Here is a 26,396-nt window from a genome sequence, read left to right as displayed (position 1 = left end):
TCCTTTAGGATTTAGATGGACTCCTGTCTCACATTGAGGTCTTTCAACCATTTGGAGTCTATTTTTGTGTGTGGTGTAAGGAAATGGTCCAGTTTCATTCTTCTGCATGTGGCTGTCCAATTTTCCCAACACCATTTGTTGAAGAGACTGTCTTTTTTCCATTGGACATTCTTTCCTGCTTTGTCGAAGATGAGTTGACCGTAGAGTTGAGGGTCCATTTCTGGGCTCTCTATTCTGTTCCATTGATCTATGTGTCTGTTTTTGTGCCAGTACCATACTGTCTTGATGATGACAGCTTTGTAATAGAGCTGGAAGTCCGGAATTGTGATGCCACCAGATTTGCTTTGCTTTTTCAACATTCCTCTGGCTACTCAGGGTCTTTTCTGGTTCCATACAAGTTTTAGGATTATTTGTTCCATTTCTTTGAAAAAAGTTGGTGGTATTTTGATGGGGATTGCATTGAATGTGTAGATTGCTCTAGGTAGCATTGACACCTTCACAATATTTGTTCTTCCAATCCATGAGCATGGCACGTTTTTCCATTTCTTTGTGTCTTCCTCAATTGCTTTCATGAGCATTTTATAGTTTTCTGAGTACAGATGCTTTGCCTCTTTGGTTAGATTTATTCCTAGGTATCTTATGGTTTTGGGTGCAATTGTAAATGGGATCGACTCCTTACTTTCTCCTTCTTCTGTCTTGTTGTTGGTGTATAGGAATGCCACTGATTTCTGTGCATTGGTTTTATATCCTGCCACTTTGCTGAATTCCTGTATGAGTTCTAGCAGTTTTGGGGTGGAGTCTTTTGGGTTTTCCACATAAAGTAGCATATCATCTGCAAACAGTGAGAGTTTGACTTCTTCTTTGCCGAATTGGATGCCTTTTATTTCTTTTTGTTGTCTGATTGCTGTAGCTAGGACTTCTAATAGTATGTTGAATAGCACTGATGAGAGTGGACATCCCTGCTGCATTCCTGACCTTAGGAGGAAAGCTCTCAGGTTTTCCCCATTGAGAATGATATTTGCTGTGGTTTTTCATAGATGGCTTTTATGATATTGAGGTATGGACCCTCTATCCCTATACTCTGAAGAGTTTTGATCAAGAAAGGATGCTGTACTTTGTCAAATGCTTTTTCTGCATCTATTGAGAGGGTCATATGGTTCTTGTTCTTTCTTTTGTAAATGTATTGTATCACATTGATTGATTTGCGGATGCTGAACCAACCTTGCAGCCCAGGGATAAATCCCACTTGGTCATGGTGAATAATCCTCTTAATGTACTGTTGGATCCTATTGGCTAGTATTTTGGTGAGAATTTTTGCATCCATGTTCATCAAGGATATTGGTCTATAATTCTCCTTTTTGATGGGGTCTTTGTCTGGTTTTGGGATCAAGGTGATGGTGGCCTCATAAAACGAGTTTGGAAGTTTTCCTTCCATTTCTATTTTTTGGAACAGTTTCAGAAGAATAGGTATTAATTCTTCTTGAAATGTTTGGTAGAATTCCCCTGGGAAGCCATCTGGCCCTGGGTTTTTGTTTGTTGGGAGATTTTTGATGACTGCTTCAATTTCCTTAGTGGTTATAGGTCTGTTCAGGTTTTCTATTTCTTCCTGGTTCAGTTTTGGTAGTTGATACATCTCTAGGAATGCATCCATTTCTTCCAGGTTATCTAATTTGCTGGCATAGAGTTGCTCATAATATGTTCTTATAATTGTTTGTATTTCTTTGGTGTTGGTTGTGATCTCTCCTCTTTCATTCATGATTTTGTTGATTTGGGTCCTTTCTCTTTTCTTTTTGATAAGTATGGCCAGGGGTTTATCAATCTTGTTAATTCTTTCAAAGAACAAGCTCCTAGTTTTGTTGATCTGTTCTACTGTTCTTTTGGTTTCTACTTCATTGATTTCTGCTCTGATCTTTATTATTTCTCTTCTCCTGCTGGGTTTAGCCTTTATTTGCTGTTCTTTCTCCAGCTCCTTTAGGTGTAGGGTTACGTTGTGTATTTGAGACCTTTCTTGTTTCTTGAGAAAGGCTTGTATTGCTATATACTTTCCACTTAGGACTGCCTTTGCTGCATCCCAAAGATTTTGAACAGTTGTGTTTTCATTTTCATTTGTTTCCATGAATTTTTTAAATTCTTCTTTAATTTCCTGGTTGACCCATTCATTCTTTAGTAGGATGCTCTTTAGCCTCCATGTATTTGACTTCTTTCCGACTTTCCTCTTGTGACTGAGTTCTAGTTTCAAAGCATTGTGGTCTGAAAATAGGCAGGGAATGATCCCAGTCTTTTGGTACCGGTTGAGACCTGATTTGTGACCTAGGATGTGATCGATTCTGGAGAATGTTCCATGGGCACTACAGAAGAATGTGTATTCCATTGCTTTGGGATGTAATGCTCTGAATATATCTGTGAAGTCCATTTGGTCCAGTGTGTCATTTAAAGACTTTATTTCCTTGTTGATCTTTTGCTTAGATGATCTGTCCATTTCAGTGAGGGGGCTGTTAAAGTCCCCCACTATTATTGTATTGTTGTCAATGTGTTTCTTTGCTTTTGTTATTAATTGGCTTATATAATTGGCTGCTCCCATGTTAGGGGCATCAGTATTTACAATTGTTAGATCTTCTTGTTGGATAGACCCTTTAAGTAGGATATAGTGTCCTTCCTCATCTCTTATTACAGTCTTTGGTTTAAAATCTAATTTGTCTGATCTAAGGATTGCCACCCCAGCTTTCTTTTGGTGTCCATTAGCATGGAAATGGTTTTCCACCCCCTCACTTTCAATCTGGGGGTGTCTTTGGGTCTAAAATGAGTCTCTTGCAGACAACATATTGATGGGTCTTGTTTTTTAATCCATTCTGATGCCCTGTGTCTTTTGATTGGGGCATTTAGCCCATTTACATTCAGGGTAACTATTGAAAGATATGAATGTAGTGCCATTGTATTGCCTGTAAGGTGACTGTTACTGTATATTGTCTGTGTTCCTTTCTGGTCTATGTTGCTTTTACGCTCTCTCTTTGCTTAGAGGACCCCTTTCAATATTTCTCGTAGGACTGGTTTCGTTTTTGCAGATTCCTTTAGTTTTTGTTTGTCCTGGAAGCTTTTTATCTCTCCTTCTATTTTCAGTGACAGCCTAGCTGGATATAGTATTCTTGGCTGCATATTTTTCTTATTTAGTGCTCTGAATATATCATGCCAGTCCTTTCTGGCCTGCCAGGTCTCTGTGGATAGGTCTGTTGCCAATCTAATGTTTCTACCATTGTAGGTTACATATCTCTTCTCCCGAGCTGCTTTCAGGATTTTCTCTTTGTCTCTGAGACTTGTAAGTTTTACTATTAGATGTTGGGGTGTTGACCTATTTTTATTGATTTTGAGAGGGGTTCTCTGTGCCTCCTGGATTTTGATGCCTGTTTCCTTCCCCAAATTAGGGACGTTCTCTGCTATATTTTGCTCCAAATACCTTCTGCCCCTCTCTCTCTTTCTTCTTCTTCTGGGATCCCAATTATCCTAATGTTGTTTCGTCTTATGGTATCGCTTATCTCTCGAATTCTGCCCTCGTGATGCAGTAGTTGTTTATTTCTCTTTTTCTCAGCTTCTTTATTTTCCATCATTTGGTCTTCTATCTCACTGAATCTCTCTTCTGCCTCATTTATCCTAGCAGTTAGCGCTCCCATTTTTGATTGCATCTCGTTAATAGCCTTTTTTACTTCGACTTGGTTAGATTTTAGTTCTTTTATTTCTCCAGAAAGGGTTTCTCTAATAACTTCCATGCTTTTTTCAAGCCCAGCTAGTATCTTTAAGATCATGATTCTGAACTCTAGATCTGACATCGTACTAATGTCCGTATTAAGTAGGTCCCTGGCAGTTGGTACTACCTCTTGTTCTTTTTGTTGAGGTGATTTTTTCCATCTTGTCATTTTGTCCAGAGGAGAATAGATGAATGAGAGAACAAAATGCTAACAGGGCAACAACGTCCCCAGAAAATATACTCTATGGGGCACCTGGGTGGCTCAGTCGTTAAGCGGCTGCCTTCAGCTCAGGTCATGATCCCAGGATCCTGGGATCAAGCCCCGCATCAGGCTACCTGCTTGGCAGGAAGTCTGCTTCTCCCTCTCCCACTCCCCCTGCTTGTGTTCCTGCTCTCACTATCTCTCTCTCCGTCAAATAAATAAATAAAATCTTAAAAAAAAAAAAGAAAAGAAAATATACTCTAAGCAAATCAGAAAAGACCTGAAGCCAGGGGAAAAGAAAGGGAAAGAAAGAAAAAAGAAAGAGAAAGAAAAAAAGAAAAAGAAAAAGATAAAAACAAACAAAAACATAACAAAACAAAACAAAAAAAGAATATGATCAAATATGATCAAGCTGGTGCATAGAGCAGTGCCACACATTAGATATTAGGTGTATTTTGGTCTGTTAGAAGAAAGTGCCTCCCAAAATTTTAAAGAAAAAAAACTTATATATGTACAAAAATAAGGGTTGATACGATGAAGGGATGGAATATGACTGTAAAGATGAAAATTATAAAAAAATTTATAAAAGGAATTGATAAGAAGTTGTTTGAAAAAAGAAAGAAGAGGATTTAAAGAAACAAGAGGAAAAAAAAGGGAGAGAATGTGATCAGGCAGGAGACTAGAACAAAGCCATACACTAGAGATTTAGGGTATATTTTGATCTGTTAGAAGAAACTGTATCTCAAAATTTTAAAGAGAGAACAACTTATATATATATGCCAAAAATAAGGGTAACTACTATGAAGGGATAGAATGTGACTCTAAAAATGAAAAATAAAAATGTTTTTTTAAAAAAGGGATTGATAAGATGTTTGTTGAAAAAGGGAAACAGAAAAATTCAAAAAAAAAAAAAGACAGTTAAAAAAATTAACTTTTGGGGCGCCTGGGTGGCTCAGTCGTTAAGCGTCTGCCTTTGGCTCAGGTCATGATCCCAGGGTCCTGGGATCGAGCCCCGCATCGGGCTCCTTGCTCCGCGGGAAGCCTGCTTCTCCCTCTCTCACTCCTCCTGCTTGTGCTCCCTCTCTTGCTATATCTCTGTCTGTCAAATAAGTAAAATCTTTAAAAAAAAAATTAACTTTCAAAGACTAAAGAATCATGGGAAAATAGCCATGGATTCTATGTGCATTATTCCCCTAGCGCTGTAGTTCTGCCGTTCTCATTGATCGGTAAACTTGGTCTTGGCTGGCTGTTCTGCTGATCTTCTGGGGGAGGGGCCTGTTGCCGTGGTTCCCAAATGTCTTTGCCGGAGGCGGAACTGCCCCGCCCTTGCCGGTCCTGGCTAAGTAATCTGCTCGGGTTTGCTCTCCGGAGCTTTTGTTCCCTGCAAGCTCCATGCAGCTTTGGAGGCCGAGAGTGAAAATGGCGGCCTCCCAATCTCCGCCCCGGAGGAGTCGAGAACTCGGGGCCCCACTCCTCAGTGCGCCCCCAGAGAAAAGCAGTCAGTCACTCCCGTCTCCCCAGTCTCCGGCTGCACTCCTTGCTCACCCGGCCTGTGACCGAGCGTTTCTATCTCTGGCACCTGACCCCATGTGGAGTCTCCAAACCCAGCAGATCCCTGCGGTGCGCTCCTGCGCCACTCCTCCCAGGGGAGGAAGGGGAGTCTCCCCGGATCTGCCGCTTGTTCGGTCCCTGCTGGAGGAGCAGTGACCCGACTGTGCCGCGGATCACGGTCTGTGGCAACCCCGAGTTGAGAGCCCGCGCCTGGGCTCTGTCTCTGCAGCCGGCTTCCCTGCTCCGATACCTGGGAGCTCTGCCGCACTCAGGCACCCCCGGTCTTTCTGTGACCCCGAGGGTCCTGAGACCACACTGTCCCCCAAGGGTTCCACCCCCCGCTTAGCCACTGGAGCGACCTCCCTCAGCAGAGCCAACTTCTAAAAGTTCCGATTTTGTGCTCCGCGGCTCTATCACTTGCCAGAAGCGGCCGACGGAGGCCCCTCCCCCGCCGTCTATCCTCCCGAATATCGCCTCAGATTCACTTCTCCGCATGCCCTACCCTCCAGAAAGTGGTTGCTTTTCTGTTCAGAGAGTTGTTGCTATTCTTTTCTTCGATCTCCTGTTGAGTTCGTTGGTGTTCAGAATCGTTTGATCCCTATCCAGCTGAATTCCTGAGACCAGACGACATCCAGGTCTCCTACTCCTCCGCCATCTTGCTCCACCCCCGTCTGTAGTTCTCTTATGCAAGTGTGGACTCCATTGATTTTATTGTAATTCTTATTTCTTCAGGACAATCAAAGACTTGGCTAAAAATGTCAACTGGTATTTTGGGCTGAATTGTCATTGGGCTCCAGCAATCCCAGTTCCCTTTCCTTTTCCACAGTCCTGAGTGGTTCCCACTCCTCCATGATGGCAACTGTAGCCCCTGCAGTCAGAGCCATGGTCTTCCATGCATTCTCTCACTGCTGCCCCCTGCTGCTCTCAATGGGAGGAGCCCTGCCTGCCCTCCTGGGACCAGTGAGGCCCACCTAGTGGATTAGAGAAGAATAATAATACCTAGCGTGGTTTTGATCCTTCCATGTGCTACCCCAGCCCATTAGCACATCTTAATATGTACCAGTATCCTCGCTGCACAGGTGAGGAAATTTTGGCACAAGGGGCTGAAGGCTACACAGCTAGGACATGGAGAGCTAGAATGCAAGTCCAGGCAGCCTGTCTCCAGGTCCATTGTTATAAATGATCATGCTATGTAGCCTATGAGAGAGAGTTCTTTGAGCATGAGCTACATAAAATCTTGTTCTGTTTATGCCCCTGTGATATTTTTCAGTCAAATGAATGTTTTTGACATTCACCCACTTTAGGGCATGTGCCTATAGTTCATTCATTTTAGTTGCAGAAGAGTTTAATATTGTAAAGCTACACCACACTTACTTATCCATTCTACTCCTGATGAACACTTGGGGGTTTTCTTTTTCCTTTTTTACAAACTTCCTTGTACCTATCTTCTGGTACACATGTGGAAGACTGTCAGAAGGGTACCTGCTTAGAGGTAGAATTTCAGGATCAGACAGTGTACACTATTTAACTTTATTAAATAGTAGCAAACTGTTTTTCAAAATACTTATACCTACCTATTGTTCCACAAGACATGGAGGAAAGTTTTCACTGTTACATGTTATTAACTAACTCATAAAACGGTCACATTTTTCATTTTGAGCCAATCTGTTGGATGAGAAATACTATCTAACTCAAGGTCCAATTTGCCATTCCCTGATTCCTAAATGAGACTGAGTAGCTTTTTCATGTGTTTGTTGTCTCCATTCTTCCCAAATTGGGTAATTCCTGCTCATTTTTTAGGACATATTTCTACAAAGAGACTTAATTGTTTCATATTAATTCATAGGAAGGAACTCTTTCCTATTCTAGAGTTGAGACACTAATCCTTTATCAGCTACACATGTTGCAAGTACCTTTTCACAGTCTATGGGGTTTGATGTGTGTGTGTGTGGTTTTTTTAAGTCAGGTTTATTGAAGTATAAATTAATAAAGTAAAACTTACCCTTTCTTTAGATGTTCAGTTTGAGGCATTAAGATACCACAAGGATGTTCAATGCAAAACAGTTCTGTCACCCCACATAGCTTCTCATGCACCTTTGTAGTTAACCCAGCCCCCACCCCCAGGCTCTGTCAACCTTGATCTATCTTCTGTCACTATATTCCCAGAAAAATCATATAAATACACTCATACAGAATGTAGCCTTTTGAGTCTGGCTTCTTTCACTTAGCATAATGCATTTGAAAAAACACCCATGTTCTTACATGTGTCAGTGGTCTGTTTCTTTTTATTGCTGAGAAGTATTCCACTGTACGGAAGTCCCACAGATTGTTCATCCATTCACAGGTTGGTGAACCCTTGTGTTTTTTCCAGTTTGGGGCTCTTAATAATAAGCCTGCTATTGGCTTTCACATACAGGTCTTTGTTGGGATATTTGTTTTCACAAATGGAGTTGAGTTATATGGCAAGGGTATGCTTAACTTTATAAGAAATCGCCAAGCTGTGTTTCAAATTGGCTGTACCATTTCCAATTCTCATTCCCACTAGCAGAGTGTGAGTTCAGTTGTGCTGCGTGCTTGCAGGCATGGGCTTGAGGTTTGTTTTTGTTTGTTCGTTTTTAGCCATTTTAGTAAGTATGTGAAAGTATCTCTTTGAGTTTAATTAGCATTTTCTTTTTTTTTCAGATTTATTTATTTGTTTGTCTTTTTGTTTGTTTGTTTGTTTGTTTGAGAGAGTGAGAGCTCAAGTGAGCACACAGAGGGAGGGGGAGAGGGAGAAGCCGACTCCCTGCTAAGCAAGGGGCCTACCGACGAGGCTCGATCCCAGGACCCTGGGATCAGCACACGAGCCGAAGGCAGACGCTTAACCGACTGAGCCACCCGGGCACCCCTAATTAGCGTTTTCTAATGACTAGTGATACTGAGCATCTTTTCACTACTTATTTGCCCTTAGTAGGCTTTTTTGAAGTGTCTTTTAAAATTTTGCCCATTTATATTGAGTTGTCTTTCTTATTATCAAGTTGTAAAAGTTCCCTACATACTCTGGCTACAAAATTATTTATCAGATATATGTCCTACAAACATTTTCTCTCAGTTTATGGTTTGGCTTATTATTTTCTTAACAGTGATGTTCAAAAAGCAAAAGTTTTTAATTTGTATGAAATCCAACTTTTAAATATTTTATAGTTTGCCCTCTCCCTCTCTTCCTAAAATAAATAAATCCTTAAAAATAAATAAGTACATAAATATATAAATAAATATTTTATAGTTTGTGCTCTTTTTGTCCCTTGTAGAAAAATTCTGCACTTTGCCCAGAGTCACAAGACTTTTTCCTATGTTTTCTCCTGCAAGTTTTACAGTTTTACATTTGGTCTATGATACCACATTTGTATCTGGTGTGAGGTAAGGTCCAAGATTCACTGTTGCCCAAGAATATCCAGTTGCTGCTATGCTATTGGCTGGAAGACCATCCTCCCCCCACTGATTTACTTGACACCTCTATCCATCTGTGAGGTTCCTTCCATTCTGTTCCACTGATCTACATAATAAGTCTTGAAATGCAAGCAGTATCCTGAGATTTTGGTAGATTTGCTTACAAATTCTAGTAGCTTTATTATTTGTTGATTTCCTAAAATTTTCTATAGCATTGTCATTTCATCTGTGAATAGAAAGTTTGATTTTTTCCTTAATAATCTAATCTGTATGTGCAAGAGTTTAGCCAACTACAGAGTTAAAGGGAATAGTACCCACCAGAGATCACCCTTACTTCTGATACAAATTGCAGAGTTGTGTGCTTCCCAAAACCACCCTCAGGGTTGATAAATCACTTAGAAAGACCCACAGAACTCCCTGAAAGCTATTATACCCATCAGTACAATTCATTACAGGGAAAAGGTAAAAATTAAAATTAGCCAAGGGAAGAAGTGTGTAAGTCAGAGCCTGGGGCAGTACCAAACACAAGGCTTCTGTTCTTATCCGCCATGGAGCCAGGACATATTACTTTCCTTGTATGGATATATAGCAGCATGCCTGGAGTATCCCCAGCTGAGGAAACTCCCCAAGTCTCAGTGTTCACAGTTTTTATTGGGGGTCCACTACATAGGATTGACTGACTGGCCACTTAATTGATCTCAGTCTCCAGGTTGTCTGATATGATGCGATCAAGCTTCCCATCCTGACTCACACTGTTGGTCTTTCTGATGTGGGCAACCCCCGCCCCAACTCGTGTTGTTAGAATATCCAGTGTGACCCAAACCCCCCAGGAAAACAAAGATACATCTTTCAGGCATAAAATTTCTAGAGCTTAGACTACCTCCCAGAAGCTGAGGGAGGGCAAAGGCCACACCACTTTTGGGAAAAAGTTAAGTTGTTTACTACATGGTTATGCCTTTTATTTCTTTCTTTTTTTTTTTCGTTATTTCTTTTTCTTCTCTTACTGCACAGACTAGGAGTGTCAGGGCAAGATTGAGTGGACTTGGTGCAAGAAGACATCTTTGCCTTATTTTTAAGATCCTACCTTGATCTTAAGGGGGAAACATTCAGTTTGTCTTTCAAGGAATTTGTCTGTTTCATCTAAAGTGTTACATGTATGGCATAAAGTTGCTCATGATATTCTCTCATTTTCTTTTTAATGTATGTAGGATCTCATCATTCCCTGTATTGGAGATTTGTATCTTTTACTCCCCTCAATTTTTTTCCCTGATCACTCTGGCTAGAGTTTAGTGAACTTTTCAAAGAACCAGTTTTTTTATTTCATTGACTTGTCTCTCTCTCTCTCTCTCTCTCTACCTATCTCTCTCTCTCTCTCTAAGATTTATTTATTTATTTATTTGTTTATTTATTTATTTATTTGGAAAGAGAGAAAGAGAGCGCAGAGTGGATGGAGGGGCAGAGGGAGAGACGGAATTTCCAGCAGATTTCTGGCTGAGCGGGGTGCCCATCCTGAGGCTTGATCTCATGACCTGAGTTGAAATTAAGAGTCAGACACTCAACTGACTGAGCCACTCAGGCACCCCTTTTTTCTCTCTATTTGTTTGTTTTGTTTTCTTTTGCATTACCTCCTGCTTTTGTTATTATTATTTCCTTCCTTCTGTTCACTTTGGGTTGGATTTTCCCTTTTTCTCGTTCCTCTAGGTAGAAATTAGATCATTGGCTGGAGACCTCTCTTCTTTTCTTACACAAGCATTTAATTCTGTAAATTTCCTTCTAATTGCTTGAGCCCATACCAAAATGTTGATATGTTGGGTTTCAGTCACAGTGTTTTCTAATTTCCTTTGTGATTTCTTCTTTAACTCATGAGTTGACTCATGAGAAGTGACCTGTTTGGTTGGTAGATATTTGGAGCTAATCAAAATGTTTCATTTGTGTGCATTTCTTATTTAATTCCCCCATCTTTCTCATTGAGAAAAACACTAAAAAAAAAATCAGAGAAGAAATAAGCATTTCTTTATTATCTTATTTTTATATCTTTTAACATTTACAACTAGTGTATATGAAGTTTTGTCTCTTTCATTAAGCTTAATTTATCTTTGTTTTGCCAAAAATAAACTAAAACTGTTTTTTAATCCCAAAGCAAATTTTAAATTGGGAACTGTTTTTATTCCATAAGACATAACTCAGTCCAAGGCAGCAGAGGGTGTAATGTAGCTGTATTTATTCTTATATATCTATTTTATAAGATAAATATTTATAAATATATTTCTGCCATCACTTATGACACCAATATTTCTCAGTTAAAAAAGAAGGAAATTTTCTATTCATTTTACCAATAATCAAAACAGGTAATTAAAGTTGGGTTTCTCATATGGGTGCAATTTTTTAACTGCTAGATTAATGTCCAACAATTGACCACAGTTTATTCTCTAACACAGGGTTAGAGTTCTTTTTAGCCATTTTGCAAAGTAAAACTCTTTACTCCAGATACTCAACAAAAATATTGTTTTCAATGTTCAATTCTTCAAGGAACAAACAGCTACTGTGTTGAAAATCTTCCGTGCTCAATCTTCAGAAAAATCTCTTTTTATTTGCCAGTTGTGTTTATTCCAATGTATTTTATCACGCACTGTCTCTAGCAGTTCTTATTCAGTTTAATGTTGTTTTTGTCATTTTAAAAATAAACTCAAATGGATTTATTCTTTCAATGGGAAAAAAATACTGAGAATTATTCTACTTATTTCAAAGCCAGATGGTGTCAACACTGTCTTTCAGCAGACTCCCATGTCATTTGTTGGTACAAAGGATTAATTTAGCATTAAGTCTGTAGGAAGTAAATTTGGCCACAAGAGACAGCACCACATGCATCGAGCTCACGAAGAGTAATAAACGTATGTCCTCTTTCATATAATCAGGATTGAGTGGGTTTGATCGCGGGACACTGCAATCATAAACAACCATGGTCTGTAGAGACACTGGCTATAGTGGGTAGAACTAACATTGTTCCAGACAATAAATAGTAGTCTGCTATTTGGGGCTTATAGTGTTTGATAAAGGGATTATGAAAATAGGGTTCATACCGTACTACCACAGCATTGGATTTGTACTTCTGATAGCATATAGACTTTAACTTACCAAAAACCTAATTCCTTGCTTCCCTAATCCTTTCCTAATGTCTAGTGTTAAGATTGGTACCCCAATCTTCTTATCCCTGGGGGGGTCTCCGTGGAATAATGTTCTATCCTCCATCTTAGAATGTGAGCACTATTCAGTAAGAGCTGTTAGGGCTGTTTATCCTTGGCTAATAGTTGATTATATTCTTCCTTCCTTCCTTCTAAAAAAATGATAATTTTGAAAACGGTGAACAATGTTTCACTTACTCATTTGGAATCTTCAGAGAGCCATTTTTTTCTCATGGTTTCCCCAGATTTGAAAAAGTCTTAGACAGTAGATAACTGAATTTTGTGAGCCCTAGCTTTTGAATGATTTTGCCATGATTTTGCCATGACCTATAATAGATTATCTTTTCCCTTACAGATTTCTATTTGATTTTGTTAAAGAAATGGGGCAGGAAGTTTCTTTAAGTTGTCTTTACTAAAATCACTGCTGCTTAGTGGCCCCTGTGGTGAATTATATAGTCGACTTTTGAACAATGCAGGTATTGGGGCACCAACCCCCTGTGCATGTAACTTTGACTCCCCCACAACTTAACTACCAGTAGCCTGCTGTTGAGAGTAAGCCTTCTCGATAACATAAGCAGTTCATTAACACATGTTTTGTGTATGTGTTATATACTGTATTCTTACAATAGAGAAAAGAAATAACTAGAGAAAAGAAAATGTTATTAAGAAAATCATAGGAAGAGAAAAAAACATTTACCATACTGTATCTTATATGAAAAATCATATATAAATGAAAAAATGAAAATGAAAATGAAAAAATGAAAAAAATCCTCATATAAATGAACCTGCACAGTCCAAACCTGTGCTTTTCAAGAGTCAACCGTATATTGGAAATAGAACGGTCCTGAGTAAACCTGAGCTGAAGTCTTCACCTGCAACTAACCCCTACTTTTCTGAACATCAATTTTCCTTTCATGTATTAAATGAGGGGTTTTGAACACACTGTCTCCATAGGACCTGTAAAGTTCTAACTATTTATGATTCTGTGGTACTGGGGCATTTATGACCAGTCCTCCAGGATTGATGACCATAAGAACAAAACTCTTCAGAGAAATTATGCTCAGCTTCTGCTCTGTATTTGTTCTCTATGCAAATAAATAAATGAATGAATGAATAAATATAAATAAATAAATAAATTTTTTCCCTAGAACCTCACATTGGGTGTGGAGCATGGAGTCAACTCTCTGTTGCCAAGCTAAGAGCAAAGTAAAGCTTTGGGTGCTTAGGTCGTGAAGGCTCCACAGGGACAGAAGTCCAAACTCTTGGGCTTCACTCGAATAAAAGTAACCTTCTGTGTTCTGTACTCTTCTCCTCACCAAGTCCCCAGTGTTTGATCTGAACATGATTTAATCAAATCAAGTCGGAAAGGGGAGCATGACATAACAACAAGCCAATATAAGCGTAGGGGATGTTGAGGTATCAGCCCAGCAAGGCTGTGCTCTGCAATTGTAATTTAATAGTTGCCCATTAAGGATGAAAGCAAAGGGTTTCATAATTTAGTAGCATTTCTGTGGGTTGTCAGTTTAAAATATGTACTTCTTCCACACACCCCTAGAAGGCAATGCAGCCAAAGTGACTTTGACCAAGAGCATTTGAGATGTTTTCCAATCATTTGTGGTATACAACCCAAAGAGTTTATCATAATTTTCCAGATGAGGAAATAGGGACACACAGAAATTAAATTACTTGCCCTTGGGTCAGTATTTAGCCCAATAAATTTTGCTTTCTGCTTTAAAAAGAGATTACTCAGAGGGGAAAATAAAGATAGCATTTGAAGTTGCTAGAGGCTGTGTTAATTACTGATGCCCTTAAAAGGGCATTTAAGACTTCTGATTGCCAAAAGAGGGATTTTCTGTTGAAGTTACTTTCAGCTGGAGGTCTAGGAATTCTTTTAAAGTTACCTTCACCTAAAAATTGCTAGAAAAGCATTGTTCTTTTGAGAAGTATCCTTTTTAAGATTATATAAAAATAACAATTTGGTTTGGAACCAGCTTTTAATGTAGAATAATGCCATGTACTGCATTGCATTCAGCCAGTGCTCACTTTCTAGGTGTAAATTGTAGGCAAAAAATATGTATGTGTCATGTTACTATCCTACTTACATGATTACATCATTTAACTGTCTCTCTCTCTCTCATCCTTGAGTTATCTAGAGGACAACTCTAGAACTTGATCAGGCTTTATTTTGGCTCTGGGCCTGGCCTTGGGGGAGGTAGGGCTGCATTAATGGAAAGCAAAAGAAATCTAAGAAGTAGGAATATACAAGTGGCCACCTTTCTACTCTGAAGTATTTAATTCAAAACTGCATTTCTTCACAACTCAACAGAATTCTAGATCTTTATCCACAAAAAAAAGTCCCATTTCTTGATATGGCTTGAAGCACCGATTATATAACCTGTATGCACACACACCCACACCCCCACACACACTCTCTTACACTTACACAGGACCTAGAGATAGATGTATACATTTATGTGTCTATATGTTAAATTATCTCAACTCAGGGATGCTCTCTGCTCTGCCCCCTAGGGCCCAAGAGAGGAGATACTATAAAACAGTCAATCTCTGAGCTAGAAACCAGGACTTAAAAGCCTCGGGGTAGGATGTTTCGGATCCCTTACTATTCCTTGAGTTACTTTGCTGAACATCACTTTCAATACCTTTTTCCATATAGACAATATCTGTTCGAGTAAATTGCGGGCCACTTTTTCCCATTGCTGTTAGCGTACCCTACACTAGTGAAGCATTCTTCACCTGTGTCATCACCAGCAATTAACAAAACATTCTGCGTTTCAGAGTATCCCACCCTCCGCAGATTGTTCTGCCCATTCGTAACTGGGAACCAGAAGAGGAGCCCCGCAAAGAGGAAGGAGTTGGACCATTGGTGGAACATATTTATGAGGTAGCTTTTATCTTAAAGTTGTGTTAGGAGTTTATTCTTACGCTCTTTACCAATAAACTCTTCATAGCATTTTAAAAGACACCGATCCAAGATCTGAGCTTTATATACTGCTTGGATTTGTGCTGTTATGCTATCATATTGCAGTGGGGGGAGGGGGTAGAGTATGAGTCACTTGCTTTTTAGTGGTGAGAGCCATTATGCAGTGAGAATATTTTATCTTGTTACTGTTCTCTTTTAAATGTTCCTTACGTCTCTTTTTTTTTAATATTTGGACAGCCTAACCATAAAAAGGACTAGCTCCCTGGACTTTATTTTGCCTCTTCCTACGTTTTCAAATATCCTTAAAATCTAGCCACCTCTTAAACTGAAAGTCACCAACCAGAAGGTACCAGACAGAGAAAATGTTATGGATTATTCGCTATGTACAAAAAAAACCCCACACATATAACACACACACATGAATAACTTATTCTGAGATTTGAAATAGTCCGTTGATTAGTAAAATATTTTCCAGAAGCAAACCAGAAGCTCATGAAAAAGCCACCTTCTGTTTGAGGTCCCTTCTTATTTACTGCTCTCTATCCCTTTCCTGTGTAACTCATTCCACTGACCTAGGAATCCTGACTGTGACTTTCATCTTAAGCTACAAGGGACATGAATAGCATTCTCTAAGGTTAACAACGAAGTCATTTCAAAACTGATGAGCTGTGTACATATGTGGGAAAGAAGTGTCAACTCCTGCATAACATCAACATGAAAACCTCTGTCATCTGCCCAACCTGTGGTTCAGAATCAGAAGCCCCATCCGCAGCTGGATCAAAGCTTTGTCCTAAGCTCTCTTGATAGCAAAAGGATAACATAGTCCCCAAGGCCACTCGGATTAAGAACCTTGCTAGTAAAAAATGCTGTCAAATAATTTATTAAACCTTGTGTGCACCGGTTTCTGTTTAAGAATGGTGAAACTTTAAAGTTTGCAAACATATTCAAACTCAATCATTCTCAGGGCAGCCCTGCTTCTAATCTTAGCATAAACGGATCATAAAATTTTAGGGTAATAATCAGTGGTGACAAAAGCAATCATCATGTGTTTCCTACATGCTATTCTCATGTCTCAAAATATACTGTTATCAGTGGCTGCCATGTTGTTTTGATAATGTGAATTAAATGAGCCACCTAATAAGCAAAACCAAATTATAAATTGTTTTATTGATCATTAGAATTATCAGAACTGTGAAAAAAAAAAAAAGACAAAAGTTCCCTGCTAACTTTGAAGTGAATTTTCAAAACCACAATAAATTTAAATACATTTCGTGATTTTCCCAAGCTGTTTTTGTGTCCTGTGAATACAGGATTCATGTGTTTAAAATGCTCATCTCTTTAGGAGATGTGGCCTCTCTTTCTTTGATATTCACTGATTAAAACAGAAGGAGCTCAGCTTTGAAATGCGCACTTGAAGTGAACTGTGGTGAGCCTGGACTATCTTTGGCATTTGATGGATAACCATTTTTCCAGAGGGTGAAAGAGAGTGCGTCGCATATGGTTGCAACTGGCAAGTCAGTAGTCTGGGAAAAGGCAGATTTCAATGTAAAGAAAGAATAACCAGGTTTTGAAAGCATATCATTAAAATTGCATTTCTAGCCCTGCGATTAAATGAATATAAATTTTAGGTAAACATTGCAATGATCAGACATGGTTAATGTGGTCTTTGCTAAGGAGATCTGCCCTCAGAGATTCACAGAAGGAAGAATCTTCTCTGAGCAAAAGCGCCTCTTGTTTTCGGAGCTCCTCTTGCTTATGTAGATTGTATTTTTCTATAGCCACCATCATAGTCTGGATGCATTAAAACCCAAAATACGCGCTTTTTAGAATGGGTACAAAGTATATGGAGCTTGATTTCATCTTCCTGCCTTGTCCTGTACCATTACTTGTTCCTTTCTTGTAGCTGCACAATATTGGACCGAGTACCATCAGCGACACTCTTCTGGAGGTGGGCTGGCCGTTCTCTGCCCGGGATGAATTTCTCCTCTACATTTTTCATATCCAAACTCTGGGACCTCTGCAGTGTCAAACAAATCCTAATATCAACCCACAGGATATAAAGGTAGGAGCCTGGTCTAACTAGCTGTTTTGCCTGTTTTTTATGGTAAGGAAAAAAAATTAAAACTGTGGTTTATATATTTTAAAGCGAAGTAATTATAAGAATAAGTTATTTCGGTGATAATCTATATGGCCTTTTCTTTTAGTGTTATGGTTAAAATGCCAGGTCTTGGGGCACCTGGGTGGCTCAGTCGGCGAAGCATCTGCCTTTGGCTCAGGTTGTGATTGGGATCGAGCCCCATCGTTGGGCTCCCTGCTCAGCGGGGAGTCTTCTTCTCCCTCTGCCCCTCCCCCTGCTCGTGCTCTCTCGATCTCTCAAATAAATAAATAAAATCTTTTTTAAAAAAAATGCAAGACCTAACTTAAAATGTCACTCCTAGAAAACTTAAATTTCTCTTGATTTTATTGTTCATGGTAACCTGTCATTTATCTAGCCTATTTTACTAGATACCTTTTGCATATGGTTTGACTAGCAGCACAACAAAACCAAAATCATAAATAGACATGTCATGTTTTGGAGAATTTGTACAAAATTCTATTTTTAGAGTCCTTTTGGTGCATTGCCAAAAGATATAAGGATCTTTGCAAAGTGGGCTTTTCCAGATGTTGCCAATAGCAAGTGGTGAAATGCGAGAATTTTCCAAAGGCCATCTCTGTGCCCCAAGAACCCCCAGACTGGAAATTTCTGGACCCCATTCTTTAGTGCAGCTTATAGAGAAGCCGAGAGCAGTGCTTTTCAGATTCTCAAGCTTATCCAATCACCTGGGGGTCTGGTAAGAGGCAGGGTCTGGGGGCCCTAAAACTCTGCCCCTCTACAATCCCCACCTGACATCCACGCTGCTTTGCTGCTCACAGACTAGCCAGGAGCTCAAGTGTCCAAGGAGCTGATCTCACTCAGATTAAGATCCAAATCTGGCTTTAAGTTTCTTCTGGGAGGAAAAGAACATAATTAGCATAAACCCTTGAAAATGTCACATTTGAATGGAAAAAAAAAAAAACTTTTTAACCAGATGTTATCCTCAAAAGAGAACTTTATTTAAGAATCAACATTGTCTAGTAGCTCAGGGAGACAGTGTCTCTATTCGAGGTGGAGCAAAGAGCAGGCTTCATGAAATACTAACTCAACCATTTGGGACGCAGGTCTGATTCTACTCTAACTGGGGGCACGGGGACATTGCCGGTTATGAAAGACTTCCTTCTTCAACCCAACATGGCTTCTAGTCCAAGGGAGGAAGACTGAGAGGGGTTCAGTATGAAAGGATTTATAGGACAAGTCTCCTTCTTTATGGGGAAATAATAAATAAGGTCACTTGTATCCCACAAAATTATTTAAAATACTTCCTCCCTGGAAATTTTTTTTTCCATTTCCTCTCTCTTGGCTCTTCATTGAGATGATTTTAATATCTTCAAGGACAGTAGCTTATTATAAAATAATAAATAGCTTATTATAAAATAAATAAAATAAATTTTTAATCAGGGGGCGTCTGGGTTGCTCAGGCGGGTAAGCATCTGACTTTGGCTCAGGTGCCCCTAAGCCTAGTAATTTTAAAAATGCAACTTAATTATGCTCCTTTTATAAAACTCTCAATTTGTGGAAATTGAATATAAGAAGATTTGATTACAGTATGAAGGAATAGCTCCCCAAAATGAAAATGGTAACAATTCATGAATTCTTGAAATTCAGAATGATGAAACAGTTGAAATGTTTTTACTTTCAGGTCCTCTGGGTACTTTTACTTATATTTAGTATGTATAACCCAGAGAGTCTAACAGAGCTTTTTATCAATAAGTAGATTTTTTAAATTAGTTATCAGTATATTTTACATAAGCAGCTACCAACAAATTGAGAATACTTGAAAATTATTTTCTTCTTAAGATAATAATTTATTGGGGAAGTCTCTGTAAATTTACTTGGCAATTTATTTCTTCCTAGATAATACAAAGCTAAATAATCAATTCTCTGTCTTAAATATGAGTTGGAAATTAGTAAAGAATAAATTATTTATTATATCTAGTTATCTTCAATGGAATAAGTCTGGGAAATTTTTTAACTTAGGTATCAATTTCAGATTCTTGCATCAAATCTAATTACTGTTTTTTATATAGATATTTAAAGATAAATATAGTTTTTTAAAATATAGCTACTTAAAGATAAATATCTGTAGTTTTTTTTTAACTTAGTTCTTTAAGAAGCAGAGAAAGGGTAGGTTTAATAAAAGGAACAAGGAGGCAAAATACATTCATATGGGCAAAAAGCAAATCCTAGTAGGACAAGTGGGTGGCTCAGTTGTTAAGTGTCTGCCTTCGGCTCAGGTCATGATCCCAGGGTCCTGGGATCGGGTCCCGAATGGGGCTCCCTGATCAGCAGGGAGTCTGCTTCTCCCTCTCCCTCTGCCCCTCCCCCCTGCTTGTTCTCTCTCTCTTTCTCTCTCTTTCTAATAAATAAATAAAATCTTAAAAAAAAAGTAAATCCTAGCATTCGATCTTACCCACTAAGATAAAATTCCTTATGATTTGGTTCTACAATTTCTTTATAAGCAGAGCAGTAATTAGTGAGTGCCTCTTGAAACATCTGCATCTATGAGCAGGTCTACAAGTCTTTTCTGAGGATGCTCTAGTGCCCACTGGACGAGCCGCTGACATATCCCAGACCAGCTGCGGGCCTGTCAGAGGGAAAACTCCCACCTCAGCTTTCCCGAGGATCCTCTGGAGGATTTTCAAGCTCTCCGCCATGTTTGCCTCTCCAGCCATTCAGCTGATTTCCCCTCAGCAAAATGCTTTCTCTTCAGGTCACATATACCTTTTTGTCCACTTCCCCCTCCCGTATATATTCTCATTTTTTCCCCCCAATTAACCACTGAAAATAGCTCCCTCCTTCACTGCTTCTTTGCAGCTCCCACCAATGTCTAAGGAAATGTGCTGATGAAAAAGCAACTGTCCAGAGTTCCTTAGAAGCATTTTCTAGGCCACCTGCTCCAAGGAACCAACGCCACCAACTCTAAAACCTTTGAAATTCCCTGGACCCCCCCTGCAGAATCTCCACAACATCTCAAAATAATTTCTCACATCTGCCTAATTAAACCTATCAGCATTTAATAGAATTAATGTATTTACCACAATGTGGGGGGGGGGGTTCCTAATTTTTAAAAAAATTACTCAGAGAGCAACCTCTTGGCTTTGCTTTTTTATTACAAATACATAGTTTTATTCATCAAAACCATACTGTAGATAAGGTAGGGTTTTTTTGTGGGCTGGTCTGAAAACTGAGCCACCATTTAAAAGATTGTCTCTGAAGAGAAATGCATTCTGAGTGCAAACATCTAGCCTCAAACCTTCTGAAATATGACCCATTTGTACATTGAACAGGCATTCCAAATGTGACGCTCCTCACGTAAGTCTCCAAGTCCGATAAGGCCTGAACGGGATTCACTTTTCACAACACTGACTGGTACAGCTGAGTTATCCCACCAAGTGACCCTAATGTCCCCAAGATCTGAATAGCAGACTACTTTTGAAAGCCACCACCGTGATCATAGGAAACAATGGGCCAAAGTTCTCACCCACACGTACCTCACTTGCTGCCCAAATACAGAGCATCAGTGACTAAACTGGGGACACACTCAGATGCCACTAGAAGTTTGTGAGGTTTTTTTTATAAGGGTTTTAAATTAGTTTTCTTCTATTGCCACTTACCATAAAATGGATACAAATAGATTAATCTGCCAATGGAAAACTGATAAATAGCTACAATTTTTCCCCCATGACTTTATCACTGAAATACAGGTCACCTGCCTTGAAATAAGGGAAGAGTTTAAAGAAATGAGGACTTACTTACCCATGACGTTTAAAAATATGATCTGGGAAACGGTGTCATTGAGATTGAGAAGTAATCATGTCTGTCCATGGCCTACCCATGCTGCTCTGTGTTATGTACTATAATCGTTTGCTCTCAGCCTCATATCAGGCTTCGTGGGGATTCACTTAACCTGCTTTGTTGCCACCGTTCAAACACCCCAGTGAAGGTAAATGGGAGCACGTGCGGGTGACAGGGTTCAGGAAAGGTGGGTGAGCCACCTGGCCCCTGGTGGTGCCCGGCGCAGGCAAGCCAGAGGGTGGGACACTGCCTTGGGGACATTCCCTTCTGCTTTCCTTTTTGCCTCCCTGTGAAATGACTGCTGTCTTTGCTTTTAACTTAGTTAACCTCCCATGATGGTTTCACGTCATCAAGTTCATTTCTCTGCCTTCTGTGAACACAGGGGCATAAGCAGATGGCCATGAAGGTTCTGCCTCCAGGCTTCGGAGATAGAGGATTTTAATGTGGCAATTTCGGCACATTCTGCCATCCAAAACATTGTGAAACAGTCAACTGTCTGCAGCATTCTGGCCAATCCATTAAATCTAATTCGTTCCAGATCCTTCTTGAAATAAAATTTTAGAGTTGAATACAGCATTTCTCAACCATTCTAAAGGCAATAAAATAATGATTTCCAACTACCCATTATCTTATTTGGGTGGACTTTATCCTGAGGTTTGGAGAGTCCTCCAGACAGGCTGTGATCTCTAGATAAGATGTAGTTGAAAAAGCCAACGCTATTAAGGAACCAAAGCTGCATAAAGAGTAAAGGACTTTTTTTTAAGTTGGCAAGGTTTCGTCACAAACAGCCAAGTGTGAGAAGTGGGAGAAAGGGCTGTGGGATGTCACACTGTACCCAGGAGGGGAGGACAGGCGAGGTGTTGGCTTCAACCTGTGCTAGGATCACAGGACCATGTTCTGGTCCCCCCACTCAAGAAAGGAGCCCGAGGTCCACATGATGTGACAGAGGCTAGAATAGGGCGACCGTAACAAGAGAGAAAGCCAATGTTGCATAAAGAACGGGCTTTGGAGCCACAGAAGGCAGGAGGTTCCAACTGTCTCGAATGACACCATTCTCACAGGAATCCCAAATTACAACCAGATATTACAAACATGGAAGCAGAAACACAGGTACCATCCACCAAGCCCTGCAATTAGTTTTTGGGTTTTTTTTTTTTTGTTTTTTTGTGTTTAATCGGTGAGCACACAGACCGTGGCTTGGCTTGGCAAATTTGCATCATTTTGTCTTATCCTCGAGAGAATTTTTTCTTCATAACTGCCTCCATTTACTTATTGCTCCTTATTAATTCAGAATGCAGGGACTTGTTACAGCTCGCAACCCACTTGCGTTCTCTCTCTCTGTCTCTCTTTCATGCGCCCCCCCCGATAGAGGACTTTCATTCGCCTTTTATTTTTAACAGTGCCTATACGTCCAATTTTCAGCCACCAAAGGGAATACACTCTCCAGGATCCATTTCTCTTTGCCTTATCTTCTCTTTAAGATGGTCTTCAGATTCTCCTGCAAATTTTATTTTATTTTTTTTAAGATTTTATTTATTTATTTGACAGAGAGAGACAGTGAGAGAGGGAACACAGGCAGGGGGAGTGGGAGAGGGAGATGCAGGCTTCCCGCCGAACAGGGAGCCCGTTGTGGGGCTCGATCCCAGGACCCCGGGATCATGACCTGAGCCGAAGGCAGACGCTTAACGACTGAGCCACCCAGGCGCCCCTCTCCTGTAAATTTTAGAATATAAAAACACATGTCTAACAACTAAGAAAAGCTTCAAAATCACCAATGGAGTGAATCTATCTTTAGCCCCTGGAAAGAAAACTCATCTTGGTTCAGGTCATTCCAGTGGTAGCTCGGATGATCTATGAGATGTTTTCTGGTGATTTTACGTGGTCCTTTGACAGTGGCAGGGTCCGCCTGCAGATCTCAACTCCAGACATCAAAGATAACATCGTTGCTCAACTGAAGCAGCTGTACCGCATCCTCCAAACCCAGGAGAGCTGGCAGCCCATGCAGCCCAGCCCCAGCGTGCAGCTACCCCCGCCTGCCAGCCCAGTAATCATGAATGCCATCTTTTTTACAGTATTGTCCATATCGGTATTTTTTATTACTCAGATTTAACCAGCTTTCTTTCTAACAATGTTACTGGCCTCTAATTCTCCACATATGCCTGGCTTTTAAAGTTGGTTTAATTTATGGAAAAATCACCCTTCATATTCCCCCTTTCTTTCTTAAACCTCCCAATGTTAGTATAATGTAGGAGAGGGAGATTTGGCCTGGGACTTTGGACACCAACGTTCTAGCTGCAGTTCTGCTTCAGTGGTGTGACCTTGAACCACCAAGTCGTTTAAGCTCTAGGCTGCAGATTCATTACTGTAAAATGAAGGGGTTGGAACAATGCCTGAAATAATGCCAGTTAAAAGTCTGACCTGATGACTTCATTCTACTTGTACAAGGCAAAACTGCCTGGAACAGAACCCTTCGGCATTGTTCTTGCACCACATTTTTTTCTTGCTTTCATTAAAGTTCCCTCAAGCAAAAAAAAAAAAAAAAAAAAAAAAGTGTTTGTTTTTTTTTTTCTCTCCTGCCAAATCCTTAACATTTATGTCTTAAAGAAAATTACATGGTAGACTGACCTCCTGGGTTTGTCTCTACTTCAATTTAATTATAGACGAAGAATTACATGAGGGAAAGCCCACCATCTTTTGTGTATTAGGAATACCTGAAAGCCAAAGACAAATCACAAACAAGAAGAGCATAGTACGTGTTGTGTTTGTTCAGGTTCAAAGAGCCCTTAATCTTATTGTACCCAACTATTTTCTTCAAAAGTTGTATTTCCAACAGTATTGCACATTCCAGCTAGACAGTATTCCTTTAGCTCATAAATTTAAACCTATCCCAGAGTGAAGAGTTTGGTGAAGAGTCATGCAAATAGAAAACTCCTGTTGGAGTCAAAAATCTGAGTAGCAGCTGGGGAAAGAACCGTGTTTGCTAACAATTGTTTCCTTATTGCAGAAAAAGAGCAATTTTCGTATTTGTTCTGAAAAAGATACTTGAGTGTTCACCACCAGCTCCTCAGAGCACTTAGCAAATCGTTTTCTGAACTGAATGCCTGCCTAACATGGGTGCTAAGAGGCCCTCACCTCTAAGGGTTTCAGATTAAGGAAAAACATGACCTGCGGGTTCATGATCAATTGTGAAACAGGCTCTGAGAGTTCATCTAGAAAACAGGCTGTAACTGTGGTTTACATTTCTTGGATAACTTCTTCCTTGTTTTTTGTTTTTTGTTCATTTTGCTTTTTGGGTTTTGTTTTGTTTTGTTTTATATTTTGAAATAATTTCTGGAATGCCACTTTCGAAAACTGGTTGGTAAGCCTTTCGAAGACTTTCTCAGTGTGGCGTTTGGGAGAGACATTCCTCTATCTGCAAAACAATATTACTAAAAGAAAGAAGCATGTTTTCTCAACCCCTGCTGTTTAATACGTTCATTCTCTGGCTCAGAGTAAGTCCTGCGTGTTACTGAGAGACTGCTCGTAAGTTTTGTAAATGATGATGTACCAGCGGCCCCCACAAACGTGGTCTTCATCCGTACACAAGCTGCATCTGACGCCACCACACAGGAGGCTGAAGAGCTGTCTTCTCTTTGGGCTATTATTTTACTATTACTGCTACTACTACAGGAGTAAAGGAACATTCCGTAGGTCCTTCCAGCACCTTTTCCCTGTAGTTTGGTTATGTGCAGAGTTAATTCTGTAACATATCTCCCAGTGACCTATAAAAAAAAAAGAAATTACACATGAAAATGTCAAAGCAAAAACCACACACACACACACACGCACACACACACACAAGTATATGATAGAAAATATATAAGGGAATCTTAGAGATGTTCACAATTTTCTATCTAAACTCAAATTTTAATCTTAGGCTATAAGGCATTTCTATCAGATTCTCCACCATTGAGGATCCTTGAGCAACTCTTCGGCTGGCACTCCTTCTTGACCATGGTCCTGGACTATTCTAGCATCCTTGGGGCTGGCCCACACCTCAGTGTCTACGTACTTCATCAGCCCAGTGCTGTGAACATCACTCCTAATTACCCCGTCCCTGAAATATTTAAGTGCACATCCAAGCCTCCAATTCAATCTGTTTTTATAACTTTCTCACTTCCTCTGTCCACGAGACCTTCTCTTCCTTGATAGAAAACTTTCTCCGAGTCAGTTAACCACCCGATTCTCAAGACTGCCAAGCCGGGAATCCATGATGAGTTGGCTGAAACATTCTTTTATAGGTTCCCTTATGTAACCTCCCTTCTCCCATGTCCTTCCAAGTCCCTGCCCTGAAAATCTCCATCAGGCACACTCCCATAATTTGGCTTCTCTGCCCCTTCGCCTGAGGGCACCAGGACACACTGATGGTGGGAAGTGCTCACTGGACAGCCAGTGGAGTGTGGAGAAGCCCCCTCTGCCATTTTGATTCGTCTCTTCATTTGTTTCTCCAAACCTTCACTACTGTTCTCGTACTTCCCATCCAGCCTCCTTAGCATCACTGTTAGTAGGTGACCTTACAGCAAGAGAATCTTCAAAGGATCCCTTTCGCCATCCCAAATCCCAGCTCCCACCACACACACACACACACACACACACACACACACACTTCTCATTGTCTCTTTCTCATCCCCAAGTCCTGTCCAACACTTTCAGAAGAAGGAGAGCTCTTCCTCCAGTTCCAAATTTAACTTGCTACATCAAGTACGCCCTGTTTTCTATATTTTCAACCTCTTCTCCTCTACTGGTTCCCTCCTTGGATCCTAAAAACTTACTTAAATTTCCTCCATTTTCAAAACAAACAATAAGCAAATAACTTCAGTCCACATCTTCTTCCAAGAATAGCCCCTTTTCCCTTCCATTTTTAGCTGATCTGTACTTGTTATCCCTGCTTATTTCTCTTTTACTCTTATTACAATTATTAATTTTTTTATTTTCATATTAAAGAGTATTAAATGCCCATCAAAGGAATATATCAGGCAATATATAAAAACAGCAGAAAATTTTTAATTTCTAATAATGTCTCCACCCATTTACTGTTATATTTCCTATTTATTTGTGCATTAATTTTTAATTTTTAATAATGTCTCCACCCATTTACTGTTATATTTCCTATTTATTTGTGCATTAATTTTTTTCTACTTCTCTATATATTGCCAGTAATTAAGGATCTCTTTGAAAATCCATAATACCGTTATCATACTTGAAAAGAAGTTAGCAAAACTTTTTTTTTATTTTTTTATTATGTTAATCACCATACATTACATCATTAGTTTTTGATGTAGTGTTCCATGATTCGTTGTTTGTGTATAACACCCAGTGCTCCATGCAGAACGTGCCCTCTTTAATACCCATCACCAGGCTAACCCATCCTCCCACCCCCC

General features: G+C 39.8%; 1 protein-coding gene across 3 annotated transcripts in view; it reads left to right on the top strand.

Annotated features, from left to right (window-relative positions):
* Positions 1–26,396, top strand: part of ITGA8 (integrin subunit alpha 8) — a 179,470-nt gene that overhangs the window by 125,870 nt on the left and 27,204 nt on the right. For all 3 annotated transcript variants that reach the window (XM_032425577.1, XM_032425579.1, XM_032425578.1), the window contains 2 exons: positions 14,900–15,005; positions 16,948–17,106. In XM_032425577.1, coding sequence (XP_032281468.1) covers positions 14,900–15,005; positions 16,948–17,106 — 265 coding nt within the window. The remainder of the gene's footprint in view (positions 1–14,899; positions 15,006–16,947; positions 17,107–26,396) is intronic.

This window comes from Phoca vitulina, unplaced genomic scaffold (assembly GCF_004348235.1).
Source record: "Phoca vitulina isolate PV1807 unplaced genomic scaffold, GSC_HSeal_1.0 scaffold33, whole genome shotgun sequence".
Classification (NCBI taxonomy): Eukaryota; Metazoa; Chordata; class Mammalia; order Carnivora; family Phocidae; genus Phoca; species Phoca vitulina.
Note: the sequence above shows the minus strand (reverse complement) of the source record. Positions and strands in the feature narration are given on the sequence as shown.